Source organism: Sceloporus occidentalis, unplaced genomic scaffold, assembly GCF_023333645.1.
Source record: "Sceloporus occidentalis isolate IW3139 unplaced genomic scaffold, rSceOcc1.0.p SCAF_28, whole genome shotgun sequence".
In the NCBI taxonomy this organism is placed as follows: Eukaryota; Metazoa; Chordata; class Lepidosauria; order Squamata; family Phrynosomatidae; genus Sceloporus; species Sceloporus occidentalis.
This window is the reverse complement of record NW_028317008.1, coordinates 2088030-2110804: the sequence shown is the minus strand read 5'-3', so window position 1 is coordinate 2110804 and position 22775 is coordinate 2088030. Positions and strand designations below refer to the sequence as shown.

Below are 22775 nucleotides of genomic sequence, written 5' to 3'. Positions count from 1 at the left end.
TCTCCCAGTGAGTTCTGGTTATGGCTTCTGAAGATTGTATATTTGAGTAGTCACAGCGTACTTTAATATGTGTTCTTTAGTAGGGCTATCTGGGACACAAAACTGTTCCTTTAAGTGGCCAGTCAACTGTGATTCACATGGTTGCTCATGGTTTTTAGTCCTTTTTTAAGGAGCTATGATGTTGTACTTTGTTTAATGAATAATTTCATAAGTATATCTTCTGCATGAATATGCTACTGGTTTAAATATAGATGACTAAAATCTGAACATTAAGGTCAACTTTAAAAACAGGATTTAACTTCCTTTCCCAAATTAAATGGAAAGTTACTAGTTGTTAGCACGTATCTCTTCATGCCTCGGGGTCTAGCTGAGGATAATGGTAGCTGATTTGCATTTCTTGGAACACCAGTGGTCGATTATCCATGTATTTGTGTGTCCTGGGATCTTATCAGTGAAGTTTAGTACTTACTAAAGCTATGTTTGGAGAAATATGAATGTCTGTAGCTGAACAGATTCAACCTTGGCTCTGAGCACAGATTCCATTCAGCATTGCTTGAATGCTGCGTTACCGCACTTTGTGTGTTGGATTACCCCCCTGTCCAGCGTGCCTTTTGTGTGTCTGCTTGATAGTATCTCTGCTGCCCTTAAGTTTGAATCCTAACTCTTGGTGTCACTGCCACCTGCATTCCAGCTCAGTGGTGCAGAAAGTGACAAGTGATGGGAAGGTAAATATTAATAGGCATTTCCAATTCTCTGGAGAGGATATAGAGACAAAAATATGCAAATGCCAAGAACTGCTGTATTGTGCAATACGCAGCAAGGACAAAATCCATACGTTTTGGGCATATTGCCATGCACTGGAAATGTTCTCATAAATTCTGAGCATGTTTACTTCTTAATTTATTTGGCAGATGTATTCCGGTGTGGTAGATGTTTAATTCTGTATCAATATTAGCGTATGATTAGCCAAATATATTTAATTCTCTGTGTGTATGTATGTATATATATATATATATATATATATATATATATAATATATATATACAGGGCAGCAGGTCACCATGTTGATAAAAAGTCCCCTCCTGGCACCTAGAGTTTTGCAGGACATGCTCCAGGAGTAGGGGTAAAAAGGCAGAGGTGGCCCTTACATGGGTCTCTGTGGCTCCATGGGACTCAGGCATGTTCTTCTGGATTCTGGTCTGCATTTGGTGTGCTGCAGACTTGTGCAAAACAATTGCTGTGAAACGAGTAATTGACCTTGGTACTCAATTCTTGGTTCTTGAATACCTCCTTCCTGGTACCATTGAATGTTTAAACCCCTCCTAGAAGTAATTCTTCAGTTATGTAGGGATTTTATAATGTTTCCATGAGGACCTAGGGAACATCCCCCAAGAAATAACTTAAGCCATTTCTCTGTAATTGCACATGCAAGCTAAAACTTCGTGGACGCACCATAGTTGTTCTCAAATCTTTTACCATTGAAAGAGGATGTGTGATCACCTTCCCCATTTATATTTTTTTCTTCAGTCTCCACAGAAAACCCACCTTACATTTGCAGAATGTTTCTGAACAAACAAGCTGAAATCGTTTGCAGTTACTTCTGTTTTATGTTTTTGTTACGTTATATTTTTTCGTGTATATTATTTACCGTGTATATATTTGTCATGTACAATTGATGTAGTTCTGTTTTCAAGATTCTGCATGATTCCTCCCCATTAACTTACCTCACTAGCATAAGGTAAAATGTCCTTTACATTCAATAGCAAAGAAACAAATAATAAATCCTTATTTGATTTATTTGTGAAATATATTATTATAGTGTGTTACTCTCTTTCAGTCCCAGGAAAGTTCTATATTTAGTCACTACTTGTTACACATGGAGTCAATAAACAAGCAGATGCTACGTAATTTCTTTAAAAATAGCTATTGTTGATCGTAATCTCTTTAAATGTGCTTTTATGGTTAGTTGTGTATTGTAGAAATCAGTATATAACCTGGAATGGCACGCTTGATTAAATTCCCATCTTTTTTATTGGTATATGCTGTTTATTGTAATCAGGGTAATCAGTGCTATTATCTGTGACTTTGCCATTACCTTCTCAGCCATTGTTATGTATTTTGTTTGCAGAAAATTGTTCTGTCCTGTTTTTAAAATTAGAGGACATATTTATGTGAATGGTCTGTTATATAAGTCAGGGTGAACTGTTGTGCAGAGAAGACACAAAATGGAAATATTTATTATTAAAACTTCACTTTTATTAATTTGCAACTTAAATAATGTTGTAATAAATAGAATGTAAGAGGGAAAACAACCAAAATACACAAGAGATGTTCTCTATACCCTATGGTTCCCATAGAAAATAGGGATAGAACCCAACGCAGTATATTTCCCTTTCTTTTATGGGCGCACCACAATTTGCATGTTTCTGTCACAGCTATTGTTAATTTGGTCAGTTTGTTCCATAGGTTGCCTGATAGGGTAGGTGTTACGTTCAAGCCAGGGTTTGACTGGAGGTGGGGTTAGGAAAGGTTATATTGGCTCCATTTTTCTTTTTAACAGTTTTGGTGCAGTTGGTCGAGGGGGCTACGAGGGGCTTTCCTTGTGGGTGCTGGTTATCTTCAAGCAGCCAGTTGACAACAAGCTTGCAGGGGTTCTTGCTTGGTTTTTCACACCTGTGGTGTCACTGCGGAGACTTTGTCGGTTGGAGTTGTGCCAGCATCACAAAAGCATGGGAAATCCAATATGTCTATATTTATAGTGTTCGGAAGTTTACATCAATTTAAACATGCTTAATAAAACACCCTTGCCTTTAAATTCCACCAATGACTCTGCCACTCCTTTTATGACCCAGATGAACGACCAGATGAATTGTGCCATGTCATGTGTGTCTTTGTGTTATATAGTTTGCATTTAGCTTTTTTGATACTATGAATTTGCATATTACAATAAATGTTATTAAAAGTGGCTAGCACATTGGAAGTCACATTGTATAACTAATTGGTGATATTATTGCTCAGATATTATTGCTGGGTTACTGCTTACTTTGTTCTAGTACTGGAAAGTGCCGTCAGTAGTAAGGCATGTAGTGTTGTATAGCGATACAGAAGGTGGCATCCTTCTGAATATACACAATATAGGTCAAAAGTGTAGACTTGGGTTTTCATTAGATTGTGCTAAACTTTTTGGTAACTCATGTCACGTCCAAGGATACTGTCACTCAGAGTACTGGGAAATTCAACATACAAGAGAAGCTCCCAGCATGATGCCTAATTTTGAACAAATTACCCAGGAGTTAAAGAGCTACCAGAAGAGCTAAATTGGTTTCCTTGGGGTTTTCCAATGAGGTCAGAAGTTTTTATTTTGGGATCATTCTCTGGCAGTGTCAATGAATGATATTGAGTTAAAGTATTATGATCATCTTTTTACATACTGACAACCTTTATTTTTTGGTGTTTACCTATTGGTACTTTTCTCATCTTAATGTTTCTTGTATCCCAGTATTTTTATCTAAACAGTTAAACTCAAGTTGCTTTGTATACCCCCAAACACCGGAGCTCTGCAGTATCTTCTACGTTTTGAACTCCCAAAGTTTATATCTAATGTATGTAATTTTTGGGATTGCACAGCATTCTGTTCATACATCGTAAAATTCGTATGGGTTGTTCATGCTCTGGTTGTCCTCAGAGTGTTCTCCCAGTAGACTAGATATATCATCAATACTGTCCCATGCCAAACTTTGATTTGTTGGAGATACAAGAGAACATGCTTCAGGTTGTGGAATTATGTAGGGATTTTCAGGTGACTCCCGATCTCTTTTTGGGATTTGATGAATGACAAATGTCAAAAGGTTCAGTATCAGCTCAAAAAACTCTGCTACTGTGCAGACAGAGACTCCGATCCAGAGACCAACCAAGCCTCCAATACTAGAAAATAAGTCCACCAGCTGCAGGAAAACAAAATGACATGAATATAGAACTTGCTTTTTCAAACAAAGTTATCTAAACTAAGTATAGTGTTAACTATGTTTAAAAATACTACACTTGACCTAATGATACCATTGTAACATGCACACATTTTCACAGTGTGCTGTGGTTAAAACATGGCTTCTAAGACAAATTATATTTGTGGTTTTCAGATCAAAGTGTTGCCCTGGAAGCTGTGACAGTTGTAGCTAATGTCCTCCTGGGCAGGTATATCTTGCTCCCTCATGTGACAGCATGAGAAAGTTGATGTCAATAAAGAAGAATGCCTATACCTATATTTCATAGCCCTGGGTTAAAACACCTTTGCACCATTTTAAAAAATATGAACTTTTCCAATGTCATTTTATGTTTTGTTGGTAAGCGCTTACATTTTCAGCTAACTTAGTTTGACTGACATAACTCAACAATAGACAGTATACAGAGGTGCACATATGTATTTAAGCCCATATGTATTTCCGTCTTATAATTGTCCCTGAAACAAAGGTATGCATCTTAGCAATGCCTACCCTTTACCTTCCATTCTTTGCCCAATGGTCAAAAATATGAAAAAACCCTGTGGGCCCTCCAAACTTACAACTGCTGTGGGCCCATAAGGTAAGACGGTGCTTGGGGCGATGCCCCATTTCCCCATGGTAAAGAAGGCCTTATCAGCAAGTCAATGGCCATTCGAAACATCATTAGATGTTAGAAAGACTTCTTGCCATATACAGTATACACTACATGGACAAAAGTATGGGGATACCAGCTGGGACTTTTATGACATTGCATCCTAAATACATAAACTACATAGACATTAAAATGTAGTTGGACCCCGTTTGCATCTATAACAGCTTCCACTATTCTGGAACAGTTTTCCACAAGGGTTTGGAATGTTTCTGGGGACATTGGGTGAGAAGGCCTGGCTTGCGATCTTCGTTCCAGTTCAAACCAAAGATGTTCGATGGGGTTGAGGTCAGGGCATTGTCCAAAATGTCTTGGTGTGCTAAAGACATTTTGTACAATGTTATGCTCCCAACTTTGTGGGAACAGTTTGGGAAATGCCCTTTTCTATTCCAGCATGACTGTTCCCCAGTGCACAAAGCAAGGTCCATAAAGACATGATTGGATGAGTTTGGTGTAGAAGAATTACTGTAGACTGGCCCACATAGAGCCCTGACCTCAACCTCATTGAACACCTTCAAAATGAACTGTCCCATTATTTTTGTCCATATAGTGTATATGTGTATATATATATATAGAGAGAGAGAGAGCTTATTGCCCTTACCTGCATGGAAGGGACCTCTTCTATTAGCTCATAGTTAAGCTGCTGATAATAAACCACAACTTTTACGACATTGTCTCTGAGAAATAAGAAATTATAACAGATTAAATAATATTACTTACAACTAGTGTATCTAAAAGGCTCTCCATTCGGGACACGTTGCTAGACAGTAGCGATAAAGGTATCTGTTACCCTCCATTGTTGCACAGTATTAGTATTATAGATTGCTTTGTTTTGCATTACTACACATATTAGCTGCTGAATCACCGTTTACTTAGTATTTTAGACATTTATTTCCAAAGACTTCTATGATTTGCTTAGGCAAATTATTTTGCATACATATAAATAGGAAATGTATATAAATAGATACATATATAAAACAAAATAATATTATGTTCCTTAGCAGGTCTAAAAATGAGTTAAATTCAACCTCAGATGAACAAAAATACTTGACATATTACACTGTGTCGTGCTTTATTTAATAATAATGAAATTATTGGACTTACAAGCATTGTCATCCTATATAAGCTATGTAGCATGGAATTTAGTTATTTCCATTTAGCTCTAGAGATATGCATCATATTTATCTGTTTTACCTAATAGTTTGCATACGCTGAGATCCTTTTTTGCTGCGGAGACGCTTAGCGAAAGAGTCCTAAAAATATAAAATGAGACGTTCAAATATGAAAAGCAAACTTTGTATGTAGGTGCATGGCGTGAGGGTGGTTGGTAAAAGATACATCCAAAATATATCTAAGCCTTTTTATCATTTATACTAATCGTTGCTTTACCATATCCCCTTTGTGTTCTTTCTGCCGTTTCCATTGAATGCAAATGGAATAATTCTGAAAGTGGATATGTATACTGCAGACCAACAAATGTATTATGTTTCTTATTCTAAGACCTCTAAAGTGCATCATGAAATAGCTGTGCATACTAGCAACTAACACCACACAACATACGGTTATGGAATCAAGCCTTTTTAACCGGGAAAGTATCAGGAATCAGGGTCTCAGGATAAAATTAGCATCGTTAACTATAATGAGATGACAACCCATCACCTGTTTTGCTTTGGGATTTCAAGGATGAACAGGAAACATCTCCTCTTGGGGCTTTTTACTGTTCCCGGGGCCCTTTTACTGTTTTGGGATGGGGTTCTGAACAATAAATTCATGGAGTAGCTCTTCCCCTTAGCTGTTAAACACTTTATTAAGCATGGTGTTGTTAGCTCATTTGCCAAATTGTTATGCATGTAGCTTTAAATGGCCATTCATGCCTAAATACTGGTCTGTATTATTTTCTTCTGACTTAGATGGCTATTCTGGATGCATTTTTCACTTTGTTCCTGCCATTGTGTATATTGTATTTTAGCTTTATGTTGATATTTATTCTGTTCCTTGTTTGTGATAGATACCAGGGCTTACCAAGTACATGCTGCTGGGCCACTGTGATGAAGACATAGTGAGTTCAAAGTTCTCTTCCCTGGTTGGAAAAAGACAGTGAAAGAAACATCTGTTTAGCACAAACCAGGCGGTTGTCTAAAGCACAAATGATATAATGGAATGGTTAAATGCTGGCACCTGTATTTAATATCTAAGATTTCCACATTTTCAACTAATGCCCATTTTATACCTCCCCACCATTTAAATAAATACAGTACTCTGCAGTAATGTTTCTCTAATGGTTATCATCACCAAGATGATACAAAAAAAAGTATAGTAAAAGATGAAAAGAATGGCAAAATGGTGAACGCAACAAAAATGTAAGTAGTATAGCTCTAACCCAGGCTTGATTTGGAATGTTTATTTAGCGAATTAGTCATTGCTTCCCATAAAACATCACACTTAAGGAGATAAGTGGAGCAGATAAGCTAGTCACAATTATATGGGTAGCCCACTGTAGAACTATTTGGTTTATATTTTCATTAAAACGTTTTGGGGGAAATCTATTTAATTCAAGTGAAGTTTTAGATTATGAAAGGGATAGTTTTTTCAGTTTTTCTGTGAGATTTATAATGCTAGGCGTTATCCTACAATTTTTTACTTCACCAAATAATACACTAATAAAAGAAGAATCATAATAATAATGATAATAAAAAATGTACCTACCAGTTGTGGGGCTTTAGGCATTTATGGGTATAAGGAAAGAATATAGATCTATTACATGATTGCAGATACTCACTCACACTGCAGTGGACATTGGCATTTGAGTTGATCGTGGGATAGTTTATATTCATACATTTCCACACAGGTATCTGCCAATAGAGTAGATAAGGCACCAGTTGTTAGGAAAACGAATAGGAATTGGATGAGCTGGGTTGGCAGATTGGCACACTTACTAACGGATGGTTCACTGATGTTACACAGAGGGACATCAAGCCCTGGAGGAGCTGGAAACTCCCACATTCTGCAACCACAGTTCTTGATCATTTTACCTTGGGCACAGCTCTTCTTACAAGCCTGGGAGAAAGTCACATAAGTTATATTAACTGCCCCTTAAATGTTATATTCCCTACACTAACTTATGTATTTCATATGGCTGCCTTGACATGGTTGCCACAGTGGGACTTTTATCTTAATAATGCCTCTGAACTCCAGAAAAGACAGAATAATCTGCATTATTTTAAATAGATCTCAGGTAAGAGAAAATCTTAATATGTATATGGATATATCAGGTAGATTTCTATTAAAAACACAAAACATCTAGCGGAAACATTTGTTACGGGTGATACTTAATTCATTTTTATGCCAGGAGAAACTATTCTGTGTCTGAAATGCTGAGGCATGCCTTTTATGGTATTATTTATTATTCTTTGAAGGGGTATGAAAAAGGCTGATATTTTGGACACTAACCAGATGTCTGATCTGAGTAAGAAGTGAAGGAGGTTATCATCTTAACAGGCATATTGAGGATTAATCTTTTCCCCTGTTTTTTTTTTAACCTTTACAAGGATCTGCTGCCATTTTAATAATGAGTACTCTATAAATGTTTGTGGAAGTTGCTTAACTATGGGGAAAAAATCAGTATAAAGTCAATTTCTTATTTCTTTTAAAAATGAAACATTTTATCAATATTCTATTACCAAGAGAATCTTGTGTTAAAAATCTGTAGGAGTGAACTTGCCTTCTAAAATAAAATGTTTGCAATTGTTCAACCCCTTTTGAACAGCAACTTGTTCTGGCTTAAGCCGACTAGGCCTAGGTTGGGTGACCAAAGTGTGTGGCAAGCCATCTGACAAAAGATCCTCTTGAGCGATCAAGCCTTCTGGATACAAGGGATATCTCTGATCTCTTCAACCAGCATAATGACGACTATATTTATACAAATGAAAAAAATAATTTAAGTAAAAAACCTACTTTCCATTTTAATGAAATGGTAGGAGAAAAACCAAAATATTCAGATATGCATTGAGTGCAAACAAAGATACATGATGACGTATAACTGATGCAGCACCATGATACGTTCCAAAAGCTTATGGTGAATGTACAAAGTGCACACCTCTCGGCTGTAGTCTGTCCCATATACATCTGCATAATAATTCCTGATGTTCTCCCCACTGCTACACCTGCTAGTATAGGGTTTCGCCAGCCGCTTGACATGAACCTGGAACAATTAATAATGGATATATTTTGGGCTACATCCTTTTTACTGATATGCAGACTATGTATATATCTATATCTATTTATATATATTCTATCTATCTATCTATCTATCTATCTATCTATCTAGATTTATAAGGAGCACTATTGTCAAAAGCTCAGTCTGGTTCCGTTATTTACTTTTTTAAATTACAATTTAATTGTGGCAATTTCTGAACGGTAACCTGTACATAAACAGATTTTTAGAAAGGCGTATTATTTAACAGAGGAGCTGATGGTGATATTGGGGGGGTTACAATTTTCTAATACAAGAATTTCTTGCTGTAGGACTGTGCCAGTTCTTATATATGGGAGGTATGCATTTTACATAAGCTTTGTTGGAAGGCTGCCCCCTGGGGACAGCGGGGTTTGCGGGGCTCCTTTGTCCTTAGGAACGGTCCCTGCATTTTTAAGAGAATCAGGGCGCTGGAATCTGACATAATAATCTCTAGCATGAGAGTGAGTGGTAGGAAGCAGCACTGTGGGGCCCTCCTAATTGCTGGGCCCATATAGGAGCCATAATTGTTGTTTTTCAGGGTATCTGGTCAAGTGATATTGAATAATGGGCTTATACTACCTTCACTACTCCAATGTCTGACTCCTGACCAGGTGGAACATTCACTCCTTCATCTTCTGGGAATGGCATCTTCCCTTGTCCATGCAGTACAACCCTTAGCCCAGCTGCAGTACTTAGACTACTGATATACTCATTCTGCTCTATGAATAGCTCCATCGTAAGTCCTGTTGGGAAAAATAAGAGATAAGTCAATCCTGTGCAAAAAAGAGAATGAAGATAATCGCTTTATCCAAAAATGCAGAGATAATTACTGCAAACCCTGTATTAGAAAAATAAAAACCAACTAGTTAATTTATGTTCCTTTAATCTAGAGTGCGCCTTGTAGTTTAAGAGGAAAATCAAATAGTAATTTATCAGTGGTTTATAGTTATGGAATATTTCTATCTTTCCTCCAGCCTTGTTCATATTGATAGGTGGATTTATCTAATGTAGAAACGGGCACACCTAGACGGTTACTGGGGGCAGCAATCTTGTGGAGTAGGGTTATTTTTAAAAGTGTACCATTTATTATTTTTTTTAACATACCTTATGAATTAAGAAAGTAGTATAATAGCAACGATCTTATAGCAATGATCCCCCAGCGATATAACTACAAATATGTTACTTCTTAATGAATTTTGTTTTGCAAGGCAACTACAACAGAGTGATTTGATCCCATTAAGTGCTAAATGGTTTACTGCAAACACAGCTTAGCACTTATATTCACTGGCAATTATAAAGTATTACTGCATTACTTATGTTTTGGTTAAGTTATAATGAGAATGAAAATCACCATAACTAAATCCAGCTTTGGTAGCATTCAGGACAGCCGCTGGCTTCACAGATGATGTGTCCTGGAGACTTCTGTGTCTCAGCCCGTTGAAGGTGTAACAGCTTCCAAGTTTAGGATTTAAGAAAGGTGTAAAAAAGCTGAAATAAAAGGGATAGGTTATCCTGATTCTCCACATCGACAACACCGTCCTAAACCAAGAGTAAAAACAAGAATGCAAGTTCTTATAGTTAGAATGGACAAAATGAATCAACTTTCAATGTTTTACACTCAATGGCATGATCTTTAACCACACACTATTCAATACTACTCTACGTAAAATCTAAATAGAAGAACTCACCTTTCATCACAGACTTCATCATGAAAGACACAGGATATCAGCATGTCCTGTAGTTGGTGCCCCAAGGACATTTGTTCTTCTGCACTTAACTGAGAGAGTGCAAAAGCTAGGTACCTTTCTCTTGCATCGTACTTAGGAGTGCCCTCATCACTATCCGCGGATAGGTGGTTAGCTAGAGATTGATACTTGGAGGCATTCAACTGAGACATACGAGCGCGGTTGAGGTTGCATAATGTGATGGCTGGGAAAGGTAGTCCAGCACTATTAACCAACGTTACCCTCTCCTGTGTGGGGTATTGTAGATAGGTGGCTGTCAGCTGGCTACACTGCCAGATCATGCAGCATAGCACCAGCAACACGAATGCCGACCAGAAACAGCTCCTCCATCGACTCTTAGAGTGTATAATGTTGGGCACTCCATGTGCGCTTGTATGACGCAGAGTGCGGCTGCAGATTGTACGCAAAGAAACTTTCTGTTGGAAGCTCATGGGTGTTAGCTCAGACTTTCCCTGTCTGCTCCTGTCTGCTCTTACACATAGCTTTTCTTCTTTCAAGGTATACGGCATGTAGCTGCTTTTACACCTAGTTTCAGAGTGGAGTTTCCAGCCTCGTCAGTGTATTGAGATGAGCAGAAGCTTTGGTTTATATAGGTCAAGTACTTCACTTAATATCCCATGAGAGGCTACCATGTGCTTAATTAGCAGGAAAATAATTAACACTCAGGGGTGCCAGCTTTAAATTATCCTTTACGTTGCCTTTGTTCGGCCAGGGATAGATAGACTCAAGTTGTCCGGCTGTTTTTTTTTAACCATAATTCTCATTGTGATTACCCAGCATCTGGTGAAACAGAGGGTGCTTCTTCAAGGGTACTGGATAACTATACTGTAGGGGCAATAATGCAGATTGTGAGCAAACAGGTCTTACAAGTTGTACCGGTACTTACCACACCACCCCCAAGCCAGGGTGTATATGCCACCCAGTTTAGGCAAATCCAGTAAATTTCCAGGAACTTAAATAAGAACGCAAGTGGTGTCCACCTTGCTTCCTAGCAGTTAAGCATGCCATGTCATCTAACAGGATACATAGCGATGGGATAGAAAACAAAAATGTTTTCGGGTTACACATCACAACATAATTGTAATAATCATGCTTATATATGCTGGAAACCTTCTATAATTCTCCACAGAATCTTAAAACTGCAGTGCAGGAAGAAACATGTAAATATACAGTACATATGGGTTAAACTAGTAAATGGATATGTGTCTTCAATATGTTCATATGTGTCAATTTGATGCAAACCTTGATATTAATGATATTCACTTCAGTATTCTTTGTCTAGTGTTTCTTTTTTTTCCCCATTGTGTTTTTCTGCTTTACCAATGCAGCGTTTTTATTTTCTTTAAATAATATTGACTTTAGTTCCTTATTATACCAAACAGTATGCTCTTTTTGTGTCCCTTGGCATGTTTCTCTAAATTAACCAAGACATAAAAAAATAATACGTCTGAAAAGAAAATGTCACACAATAACTTATTGATGTCTTTATTAATTCATTAGCTCTTAGACCTTATTGGAGAGATGCTAAGCGCACAGTAATACTAATGGATAGACAAAGACCTGGCTTTAAAAATTGCACATAAAATTACTTATACGTATACATTTTTTTTTATAGTCAGCACCATCGGTTTGAATTATGAATTCTTTGCATGTACATTTACCACTGATTTCACCAGAACTGCTACTAAACATGTTCCTTACGCAGCTCTCAATTCTGCATGAAAGAAAGTGGATTCATCTAGTCATACAACAAATCTAATCCTTTTCACTGTATATAATCCCTGTGTTCTGATGGATTAAGAAAACCGTGAGCTCCCACACCTTTACAGAGAGCATTTTACATCTCGTTCCTAATTAGTACAATATCTATCAGGGTTAATCCACATAAGATTGTTTTTTCCCAGAGTCAAAGACTGCTACCCAGTGAACAAATGACACGTGGGATATCATTCATCATAGTGCCTGCAACTGTTAAACCATTTATTCTCTTTCAAAGCATGAGTAAGATATATACTACGTGTTTTATTGTTTATAACTTCAGGCTAGGATAAAGCTGATTTACACAAAAAATAATACGCTGTCGCATACTTGTAGGTTTCCATAGGCACATACAGTAACATTTCACAGATGCACACTACATTCTATACATACTTGAATGAAATGTATAGCCATCTCAGTTTCATTTCTTTTTTTTTAAATTATGCTATGGATTAAGAGAACAAGGTTCTTCCTCTGACATGTATGACAGTGAAGCGGATTCTGACGTGAGCCTTTGAGATAGCCGAGTCTATTATGGTACCCCAGTGACTTCTATAAGTACTTGCTTTAAATGAAACTATAACTGTGTAACACTCTGGAATTGGATATCACCCCTTATCACAGGTGGTATGGAGATCGGGGCCTCATCAATGTAAGATATAGCTGGATTATCATAGCCCGTCCTGGCTTTTGGTTTTGGAGATCTGTCAGGTCCAAAGATAGAGTCAGTATCTTCCTGTTTCTGTGAACAGGTGCAGTGGTCAGTACAGCACAAAGTGGCACTGGTTATGATGCTATCCATAGGCTTTAAAGAGTGCATCCATGCTGGGAGGAAATCCCACGTCTGCAGCCTTTTTGGCAGACGGCCTGGGCTGTGGATTTGCAGTAAGTTGACAGCACCGATGAAGAACAGCATACCTAGAAAGGGTGCCCCAACACCTACAAGAACCTGCCAACCAGCCATGGAAATGCCAAAAATCAGGGATGGCAGCAGCAAGAAACAAATGATCAAGTAGAGAACAGCAAACCAGCGGTATTTGGCTGTACGCTTTCCAAGGGTCTTCGCCATGCGAATAGGGAGTCGCGTAAAGGGTAAGGGATACCACAGTAAGATGCCAGAGATGTTGAAGAAGAAATGGCACAAAGCAATCTGTGGGTTAAATGGAAATTGGTTAATTTGCTTTCAATTTCCGGTGCAAAAAAAACATGGGACACAAACTATATAATACAGATTACCTGGAAGGCACTGGCTAGTTTGTCACCAGGGCTTGCGAGAGCTGCCAGTATAGCTGTTGTGGTTGTACCAATGTTAGAGCCGAGTGTGAGAGGATATGCTCGTTCAATACTAATGACTCCAATTCCTAACGAAATCAAAGATGGTATACATTATATTGTGAGGCATAACAAATAAAATCAATTAAAATTATATTGGTACAGGGTATTAATTATACATAATTCTACATACCACATTTAGCGTATTCATAGGTCTTCTGTCTGAAATGACAGATCTGGTCACTGTGCCTACATAGTTTTTTATTGTCACATGTCTAAGTACACTAACAGTATGAGACATTCTACTTAATGAGGAACATCCACTGTAAAAACCATAATTGGGATGAACATCACCTTTTCGCTTGTGTTATTTTTATTTAATGTTACATTTTGAGTTCCACAACATTTTCTTGACATTGAGGAAAGGCATAGTTTCTCCCACTTTATTTCCAACGATAGATGGTACATGGAAGTCCTCTCACCAATTTAACCAAAGGAACATGGCAAGCTCAGTCCTTCTTCTGGAAAAGCTCACTGGGGTTGGCCCCTCAAAATGAATATTAAAGCTGGGGAGTTACAATATTCAACTGAGAAAACATGCCTTTTGTGATGCACTTGAATGCACAGTAATCTGCTCTTTGTATACTGTATAAGCACAAGTCTTTTCTTCCATTTCTCTAATGTACAATCCAATATAACTAGGGATGAGAAACACAGGAGCTGTAGACTGTCGGATGTATGCAGCCAAAAGCAGATGGAATGCTTACCATCCTTATATTTCATTGCGTGCTTGGTGTCCTATTTTAAAACACTTACATATATATAACTGTAGATTTTGACGTATAAATTGATTAGTTGTCAGAAGAGTGGTTGTAATGTAAACTATGTTTTTGTCAAAGATACATACAACTAGATTTCCTAGAATATGAAGCGCCATATGGTTAGTAACATTTGTAAATTTACAAATATAATAAAACAACATCGTGACACATGATTTATGAAAGAGGCATGGCAGATATAATAGCTGCTTAGTCAAATAAACATTCTTCTTTACTTCCACACGCTGTTATGCTTCCCATCTTGAGTGGACAATAGGATGTAGTAGTACTCACAACATAATCTGGACTGCTGACCAGACCCTTCGTGGCATTGAGCAATTGACGCGGACCATCGTAAACTCAGGCCTTGCACAAATACACCATATGGGGGGACATATAGGGGGGAAAATTAGGGTGTGTGAGAGAGTCAGTAAGAGAGCATGAGTGTATGAGATTATGTGAGTAAGAGTGAGTGAGAGTGAAAAAATAAAGAAATGCAAATTTAGAGCTGTCTGCTTGGTTTTTGTTTGTTTTGTTGGCTTTCTTCTTTCTTTGCAGAGCCCCCAGACCACCTACCAATCTCCCTGGAGCCCATTTTGGGACCTCTACAACTGGGTTTTTATACCAATGAGTGTTCTGGTTTGATGACACTTGACTTTTCCACATTTAAATTTCCATTCACATGCTTTATGTTGAAAATTCCAATGTGCATTTACCTTATTTAGTGAAATAACCCAAATATGGAAAGAGCCGAGGTGCCTGAATATCTCTATGCAGTTATATGCCATCATAGACAAGCAATAAAACCTTTAGTATCTTTCTATTATCTTTTGCCTCATTGTGTACTTACAGTACTGTATTACAACTCATCGGTAAAGCAAAGAACACATATAGGTTTACAACCAGGAGACATTTGGCAGATATAGTCACCTGTAGAGGAACGTTATAGTCTCTGACAGAGTGTTATTGGCCTAAGGCGTAATGTGAAGCCAAATTGTCCTTGTGTAGCATGAAATTCCAGTTTCTTCCTGTGGTTCCTATGCTAATACTGAATACTTTCATCTTGATGCAGAATACTTTTCAAAATGCACCCACTATGTTCCTAGCTGCCATACGTGATTTAAGTGCTTTTAAACACATAAAACTTCCAATCTAAACAGTTTGGGACATATGATGATATTAAAATAATTCCCTTTAACATAAGTGTCACACTACAAAAATAGCAGTTATAGTGAATAATGGATGTTTTATTCTGTTAGTACTACCTTTTACATTTTGCAATACTTAAGAAGTAAACTATCCAGTTTGATTGTTTATATACAAGACAAGTATGCATAACGGTTGCTCTGTATTTTATTGCTAAAAGGCAAACATTGTTCATTAATCTTGGCATAAATTATATACCCTACTGAATTAGCCCACCTAATTCCTCCTTGCCTGTGGCGTGATGCCACTTTTGTGGAGGCTGGACCCAAACCTCAGGTGGCTGAAAAGAATTCCTCATATAAAACCACAGATTCATATACACTTTAATTTTAATGAATTTTGCCTAACTCGAGCATTTGTATGAAAATGAAAATAAGGAGGCCCTTACGAAAAATTACTGCAGTTTTTTCTGAAGTAATACTGCAGTTTTTTGGACATGAAAAAACTGGAATACTGCACTTTTACTGCATTATTACTGCACATTTACTGCACTTTTACTGCAGTACTACTGCACATTTACTGCACTTTTTTTTTAATATTGCAAACCTACTTCAATGTGCTGTAGCTTTATTGCATTTGTACTTCCGTACAAAAATAACTGCACAGTGAAGTACAAATGCAGTAAAACTGCAGTAAATGTGCAGTAATACTACAGTAAAAGTGCAGTATTGCAGTTTTTTCATGTCCAAAAAATAGCAGTATTACTTCAGAAAAACTGCAGTATTTTTTTGTAAGGGCGGATCTCCAACGAAACCAAACAAACAAGAAACCTCCGAATATACTAGTTTTGGTGCTCTTTCAGAGTAAAAACTGAAAAAGGGTTGTGTGTAGGAGGGTACAAAATAAGTGATTCATAGATAGTAGCCAACATAATCCTGACATGAAGTGCCGTCAGCTCATCTCCCATACTACTGTTAGTGTAAGCAGGGGAGGCCTGGCAGCCTAAGGCCTGGGGGGCAAGTCTAGTCAACTGGCCCATTGCACCATCAAAGCGGCTGCGAGCGACATTGAAAGCGGCCGTCGTGCGGCAGTCACTCCACCAGCGCCTAATGAAATTAAAGTGGCCGGTGTGCACACCGCATGCCTCAGCTCTTCATCACACCCCTTTTAAGACGTGGGAAGAGGAGCTGAGGCATGGCCGTTGGGTCTGACAGCCGCATGATGCAGGGGCGTACCTAGAGTATTTGGCACCTGTGGCAGATCCTGTATGTGGCACCCCCCCACACACACACACTTTAAAACTGCATAGTTTCTATGGTTAGGCAAACATTGACAGGGGTACAGCATAAGTGTAATCATTATATACTTAGGGATTATGCGGTACCACCGTCAATGTGTGCCTATACATTGAGCCAGACACTGACAACCCCTATCACTATATACTAAGCCAAACATTGATATGGTGTAGGCCTACCACTTTAGTGACTGGCATAGTATATAGTAGGGATGCACTGAAATGAAAATTCTGGACTGAAACTGAAAATTCAGCATTCACTTGGCCAAAACTGAAAAAACACAAAAAAAACTTTAAAATACTTTATTAAAAGTAACACCAAAATTAGACAAAAAAAATCAATAACAATATTAACATATATATATATATATATATATATATATATATATATATATATATATACACGCACACATATATATAACAACAATCACGATCCTATCATGCCCAGGTTCTAGCATGTGCTGGCTGACTTAGCATGATAGGAGTGTGATTGCTGTTTGCAATTATATATATATATATATATATATATTAATACTGTCATTGAATTATTCTGTCCAATAAAAGTGTTAACACACCAAACTTGGACCAAAAAATAATTTATAACAGCAATCACACTCCTATCATGCCTAGGCAGCCACTACATGCTGGAATCTGGGCATGAAAGGAATGTGGTTATGGACTCCCTATGCCAAGCTATCCCCCAACACTTACACATCCATGCTATCTGAAACCCTCATTCACAAACATTCAGCATAACACCCATCACTCTTACACACTTACATTCAGCATAACACCCATCACTCTTACACACTTACATTCAGCATAACACCCATCACTCTCACACACTTACTAATCCACTCTCTCCTACCTTTTCTTCTTTCACTCTCACTTTTCCTCCTGCTCCTCTTTTTCTTCTACTTCTTCTTCTTCTTCTTCCTGTCCTTCCGGTGCACTGAGCGCGGAAGACGGCGGGCGTGGCTTCAGTGTTGTGCGCCGGGATTTGACATCAAGTCCCGGCGCACAGCCACAGTTGCCGCGCAGATCGTTTCTGAAGGCGTGCCAGCATGGTGGCACCCCTCAGATGAGCGGCAGCCGGGGCGGACCGCCCCCCTCCCCCCCCGCCAGGCTACTGGCATGACGGCCGCATTCAATCTTGCTCACAGCCGCTTAGTTTTTAACTTTGCGGCTGCATTGAATGCTCACCGGCCCGGATTAGGCCCGGATTAGGGCCCCCTGCCTACCGGCCCAGCCCGCCCCTGAGTGTAAGTGTACACTTTGGCTCTCTGCGGCAGCCAAAGAAGCCATTTCTTCAAATACTGTTGCTATATTACACAACCAGTAAAGCTTCACATTTTTCTAGAGCACGACATAAGTTTGTGCTGTTGTGCTGTTATTTAGGCAAGCTGAAGCAGGGGGTTGTGCCTGTGTAGTGTGTCTAAGTGGGCCTTTAGCTGTACTGTTGTCTGCAGTTTTGTGCACTAATTCAAGTTTTGGCAGGCATGTACAACAAAGCAGTCAGCTGAACCCTGGTACACCAGCCCCAACTAGACAGAAGCCTTCTTGCATCAAAAGCACTACCAGCTGCATACAGCAGCAGTCCTAGTCCTAGTTGTCACGGTCAGGACTACTTGCCAAGCCGTGACTGTGTGGAGGGCGTGGGCATGAAGGGGTTAATAGCACCAGGCCTCTGGATTTACTAACTTCACCCCTTAACAAGGCATCAGTTATACCAAATTAACCCCCGAATCCTGCCTGTATCCCCCCAGGTAGTCTGCCACCACTCACGATTCTGATACCGGATTCGTGAGAAATCCGAATTAGAACCTTTATCTCTATATATATATCAACCCACCCTGGGCAACCAACATATATATATATATCCTGTAGAACTTAATAACAATATGGTAACGTGTTATCCTCTCTTAGGGTTTGTGGATATCAATACTAGAGCCCAAAGACCGACTTAGATTTTGAATATTTTAACAACAAAAAGACAAAGATTACACAGTGCCAAAATTACAAAAAGCAAGACGTACAAAATAAAAAATAAAAACAGTTACTAAAAACAAAGGGACTTAAACACAGGACCCTCACTCACGAGTTTCTCCAATAAGTAGGCCTGTGGGAAGTCCTTAAGTCCAGATGGTTTCTTATGATGTTGTTCTGATCACAGAATATCGTGGAGTTCTGCTTTGAGGTTGCTGCATTGTCCCTAAATCAGACTCTTTTGCAAGCAAAGCCCCTCTGACCACATGACTGATTATATGACACCATCCCCAAGAATCGGGTCCCATCTTTGATGTGCCAATAAGTTATGGTGGTTATGGTGGGGTAAAGGTGATGGAAACATCTTCACTTAAGATAGGAATGGAATTCCTATAACTCAGGGTCCTTATCTGTTAGGCCATGAATCACCACAGGGGTCCTTTGGGAAGATGACACCTCTACAGATACAGAGGGCATGCACAAAGAAACACATTTAAATCAACCTCAGATTAACTAATTGAATGCTTAAACAAAGAAACTAACCACCTCTGCTGGGTTACCCTTCCATGCATCCACTACTATATGAGTTAATCATGACACTAGTGGTAAAATCTTCTCCACCCTACCAAAGTAAGGTGAAATTTTAGTTACACTGTGTTGTGTATTTTTTAAGGTGCAATTTTATTTACTACCAAGTCATCACAAATAGGACATGTATTGGTGACTTGGCAAATTCAGAGACGAAGATTGCTTGTAATCTATTCTATGGGGAAGTTAAAGGTGAAGTACAGTATAAATCTACTACCAGTGCCATCACAACCACTGCTGGTGCCACCACTTCCTCAAGTACTGTTAGTCCTGTAATGTATCCAACTCCCCAGAGCAAAGACAGGACGGTACCAGTGGATGATAACAGTAGATCTAAGACAGGAAGACAGTGAGGAAGAAGAGGGAAGGTCTAATCTTGCAGCAGAAGTAGGCCTTACTCCTACCTCTTCCCAAGTAAAAAAAGTACATGGTCATCAAACACATCAATGGCAACAACCTGAATCTAGATTTTAAGCCAGAGGAAAACAAGTGACTCATCTAATAATTTGTCTGTTAGACCACCGCCACTCACTATGTAAAAAAACCCAAAAAACACTACTACCTCGCCTGGTCTACACCATCATAGTAAAGTGTGGGATAATTTTGAGAGTGTGGGAGAGGAGAGCACTGCAAGGTAGAAATTGTGTCGTAAGGGAGTGAGCCGGGGTAAGGAGGTAGGACATCTCACCTATTCACCTATTCTTGTATGAACTAGCATCTACACATCCACCACAGTGTAGTTTTGTTTCAGGGGCAAACTGGCAACACTGCCGCTAACAGGAGGGCAAGAGAATATTCTTGCCTAGAATGCCACTTGGTCCAGGATTGGCCCAGGTGGCAGAAATTATATTTAGGTTTTTAATATTTTCTAGTTCTGATTGCCATTTGGCACAAACTGTCAAATGTGTCAGGGTAAGTCAGCCATTGATTCAATAATATAAAAAGGAACTGAGCTACTTTTTTCATTAAACTTTTTCAAGGAAAACATGGTTAATATGTAGATGTAGATATGCAGATGTAATTATTAAAGTTATGTAGAATGAATAAAAAGGTAGAATGACATCCTGTAGAATTATATGAAATTTGACTTTTTCCCTTTAAGGAATTGGCCACGTTTTAGACATATACATATATTGCCAAGCATGTATTTTATTCATTTTAATGAAGCATCCTAATAAAATATGGTCCTTGGAGTGTGAATGTACCATTACAAAAGTATCTTACCAGTACTCACCAATTAAAGGTGTAATTGCAGAGGTGAACACAGAGCTGCTTTGTACAACAAAAGTCATCCCAGCGCCAATAACCATTGCAAAATAACCCGTTAACCATGTAAACGGATAAGGGAAATCTGAAAGCAGATACAATTAGTTCAGTATATGTCTCCTATTTACTTTTCTTCTAAGAACTATGATATGTACTCAAAATGTTGTACCAAAATATATTTTTTTCTGTTGTTCAGGAGTTAGTATGTTACCCCACTATTCTGTCCTGCTGTGAATTTCCATATTGTTTTCTGTACGCCAGTATTAATAAAAAAAACATTAGTAGTAAGTATCAAAAACCTGGAAAAAGGTAAATTACAAGAAGACCTTCGGCTAGTGGCATTCTTGGGGGGGGGCTGTATGTGTATGTATGTGTCTGTGAGCATGTTTAAGTGTGTAAGTATCAATGTGTGTTTAAGCATGCATGTGTAAGTATATGTGAGCATGGGTGTTTATGTGTCAGTGTGTGTGAGCATGGATGTGTATGTGTAAGTGTGTGATAACGGATGTGTGTGAGCATGGATGTGTATGTGTGTGAACATGGGTGTAGATGAGTAAGTGAGTGTAAGCACGGGTGTGTATGTGTGTGTAAGCATGGATGTTTATGTGTATAGATGTGTAAGCATGGATGTGTACGTATAAGTGTGTGAGTATTTGTGTATGTGAGCATGAATGCGTGTGTGTGAGCATGGGTGTGTATGTGTAAGTGTGTGATAATGGATGTGTTCTTTTGAGCAATATGTTTGTGTGAGCATGCATGTGTAAGTGAGAATGGATGTATATGTGTAAGTGCATGTTAACATGAGGGTGCAAGTGTGTGTTAATGAGTATGTGTGTGTGCATGTGTGTTAGCATGAGTCTGAGTGAGTATGTGCAAAGCGACAATGTGTGTAAAATGTGAGCCAGTCCATATGTTAGTTACCAGTGGGGGGCAAGGGGCCAATGGGGGGTGCCAAATGAGGGCCTGCCAAATACTCTAGGGCCCCTGCTTTTACAATAAAAAAACACTTGTTTTAAATAACACTTGTGATGCTGGCACCTTTTTACATGTTTAATACCAATGTACACAAATTACAAAATCTGAAACCAAACTATTTATTGAGACTAGCTTTCCAGATTAGCTTTCCAGCACTATGCACCACGTTTTATGTATTACTATTGTTATCATCATTATTATTAATTGAAATGTTTACAATAAATTATATATATATCACACATATTATGTTGCTACTCAAATTTGTATGCTAAATAATTGTTAAATAAATATAATGATAGTGTGCTAGATTGAAATATATATGTAAAGTTTATATTTGACTTATATGAGTTTTGACTTTTATGTAGCCATTTTATGGCTAGTTTAGCTTAACAGAACCTAATTTTTCAATTACAATTACAGGAACAGGCTGCCCGGAGCTTTGCATTGATCTGATTATAGAATCGAGACTTAGCTTCATCATCCTGTAATTACGAGAAAGACTTCCTTTGCATTGTTACTTTCGATGTGCACCCATAACATGTGCACTCACCAGTATTAATCACTTTCTTGATGGCTTTGGCAACATGTCCCTTTAAGACAGAGTTGAGAATTTTGACCAGCATTACCAGACAGGTACATAGTATCACCAGGGATCCAGCCAATAAAATCAGGCCAACAGCCAAGTCAGGCAAGCTTGAATTAACAAATAAATGGTTACCTAGAAATCAAAATAGACATAAGCAATTGTGAAGAAGTCAGTGATATTATTAGATGCCCAGAATTTCATTACATCAAATGCAAATTACTGATACTCTGTGCATAGACATGCCCATTGTTCTATACCGGAAGTAACATGTTTGGCATTATCCCAAAGAAAGGTACTGAGCATATTGGCTGATTATTTTATAAAGGTACATATTCACTTACATTTTTCTGTCTCATGGTTGAATGATGTGTTAGCCACTTCCTGCCAGCATTGCCTGGTGGTATTACAGTTCTGAATATTTTCCTTGGAGGCATTCGTGAAAATCTAAATGGAATGTGAA

General features: G+C 38.3%; 2 protein-coding genes across 2 annotated transcripts in view; both read right to left on the bottom strand.

The window, feature by feature from the left end:
- Positions 1-3635: 3635 nt before the first annotated feature.
- On the bottom strand, positions 3636-11135 carry LOC149299416 (epithelial sodium channel subunit alpha-like). The gene is made up of 8 exons (XM_089485985.1): positions 10570-11135; positions 10233-10420; positions 9461-9624; positions 8673-8848; positions 6670-6727; positions 5842-5900; positions 5249-5324; positions 3636-3944 (listed from the first exon to the last, which is right to left on the bottom strand). The coding sequence occupies exons 1-8, from the start codon at positions 11133-11135 to the stop codon at positions 3636-3638; spliced, it is 1596 nt and encodes a 531-aa protein (XP_089342111.1).
- Positions 11136-12961: 1826 nt separating this feature from the next.
- The window catches only part of LOC149299415 (sodium-dependent phosphate transport protein 2A-like), a 34959-nt gene continuing 25145 nt past the window's right edge, over positions 12962-22775 (bottom strand). Inside the window, exons 8-12 of the mRNA XM_089485984.1 lie at positions 22657-22759; positions 22280-22447; positions 20723-20839; positions 13621-13745; positions 12962-13534 (exon numbers count right to left, since the gene is read on the bottom strand). Coding sequence (XP_089342110.1) covers positions 12962-13534; positions 13621-13745; positions 20723-20839; positions 22280-22447; positions 22657-22759 — 1086 coding nt within the window. The remainder of the gene's footprint in view (positions 13535-13620; positions 13746-20722; positions 20840-22279; positions 22448-22656; positions 22760-22775) is intronic.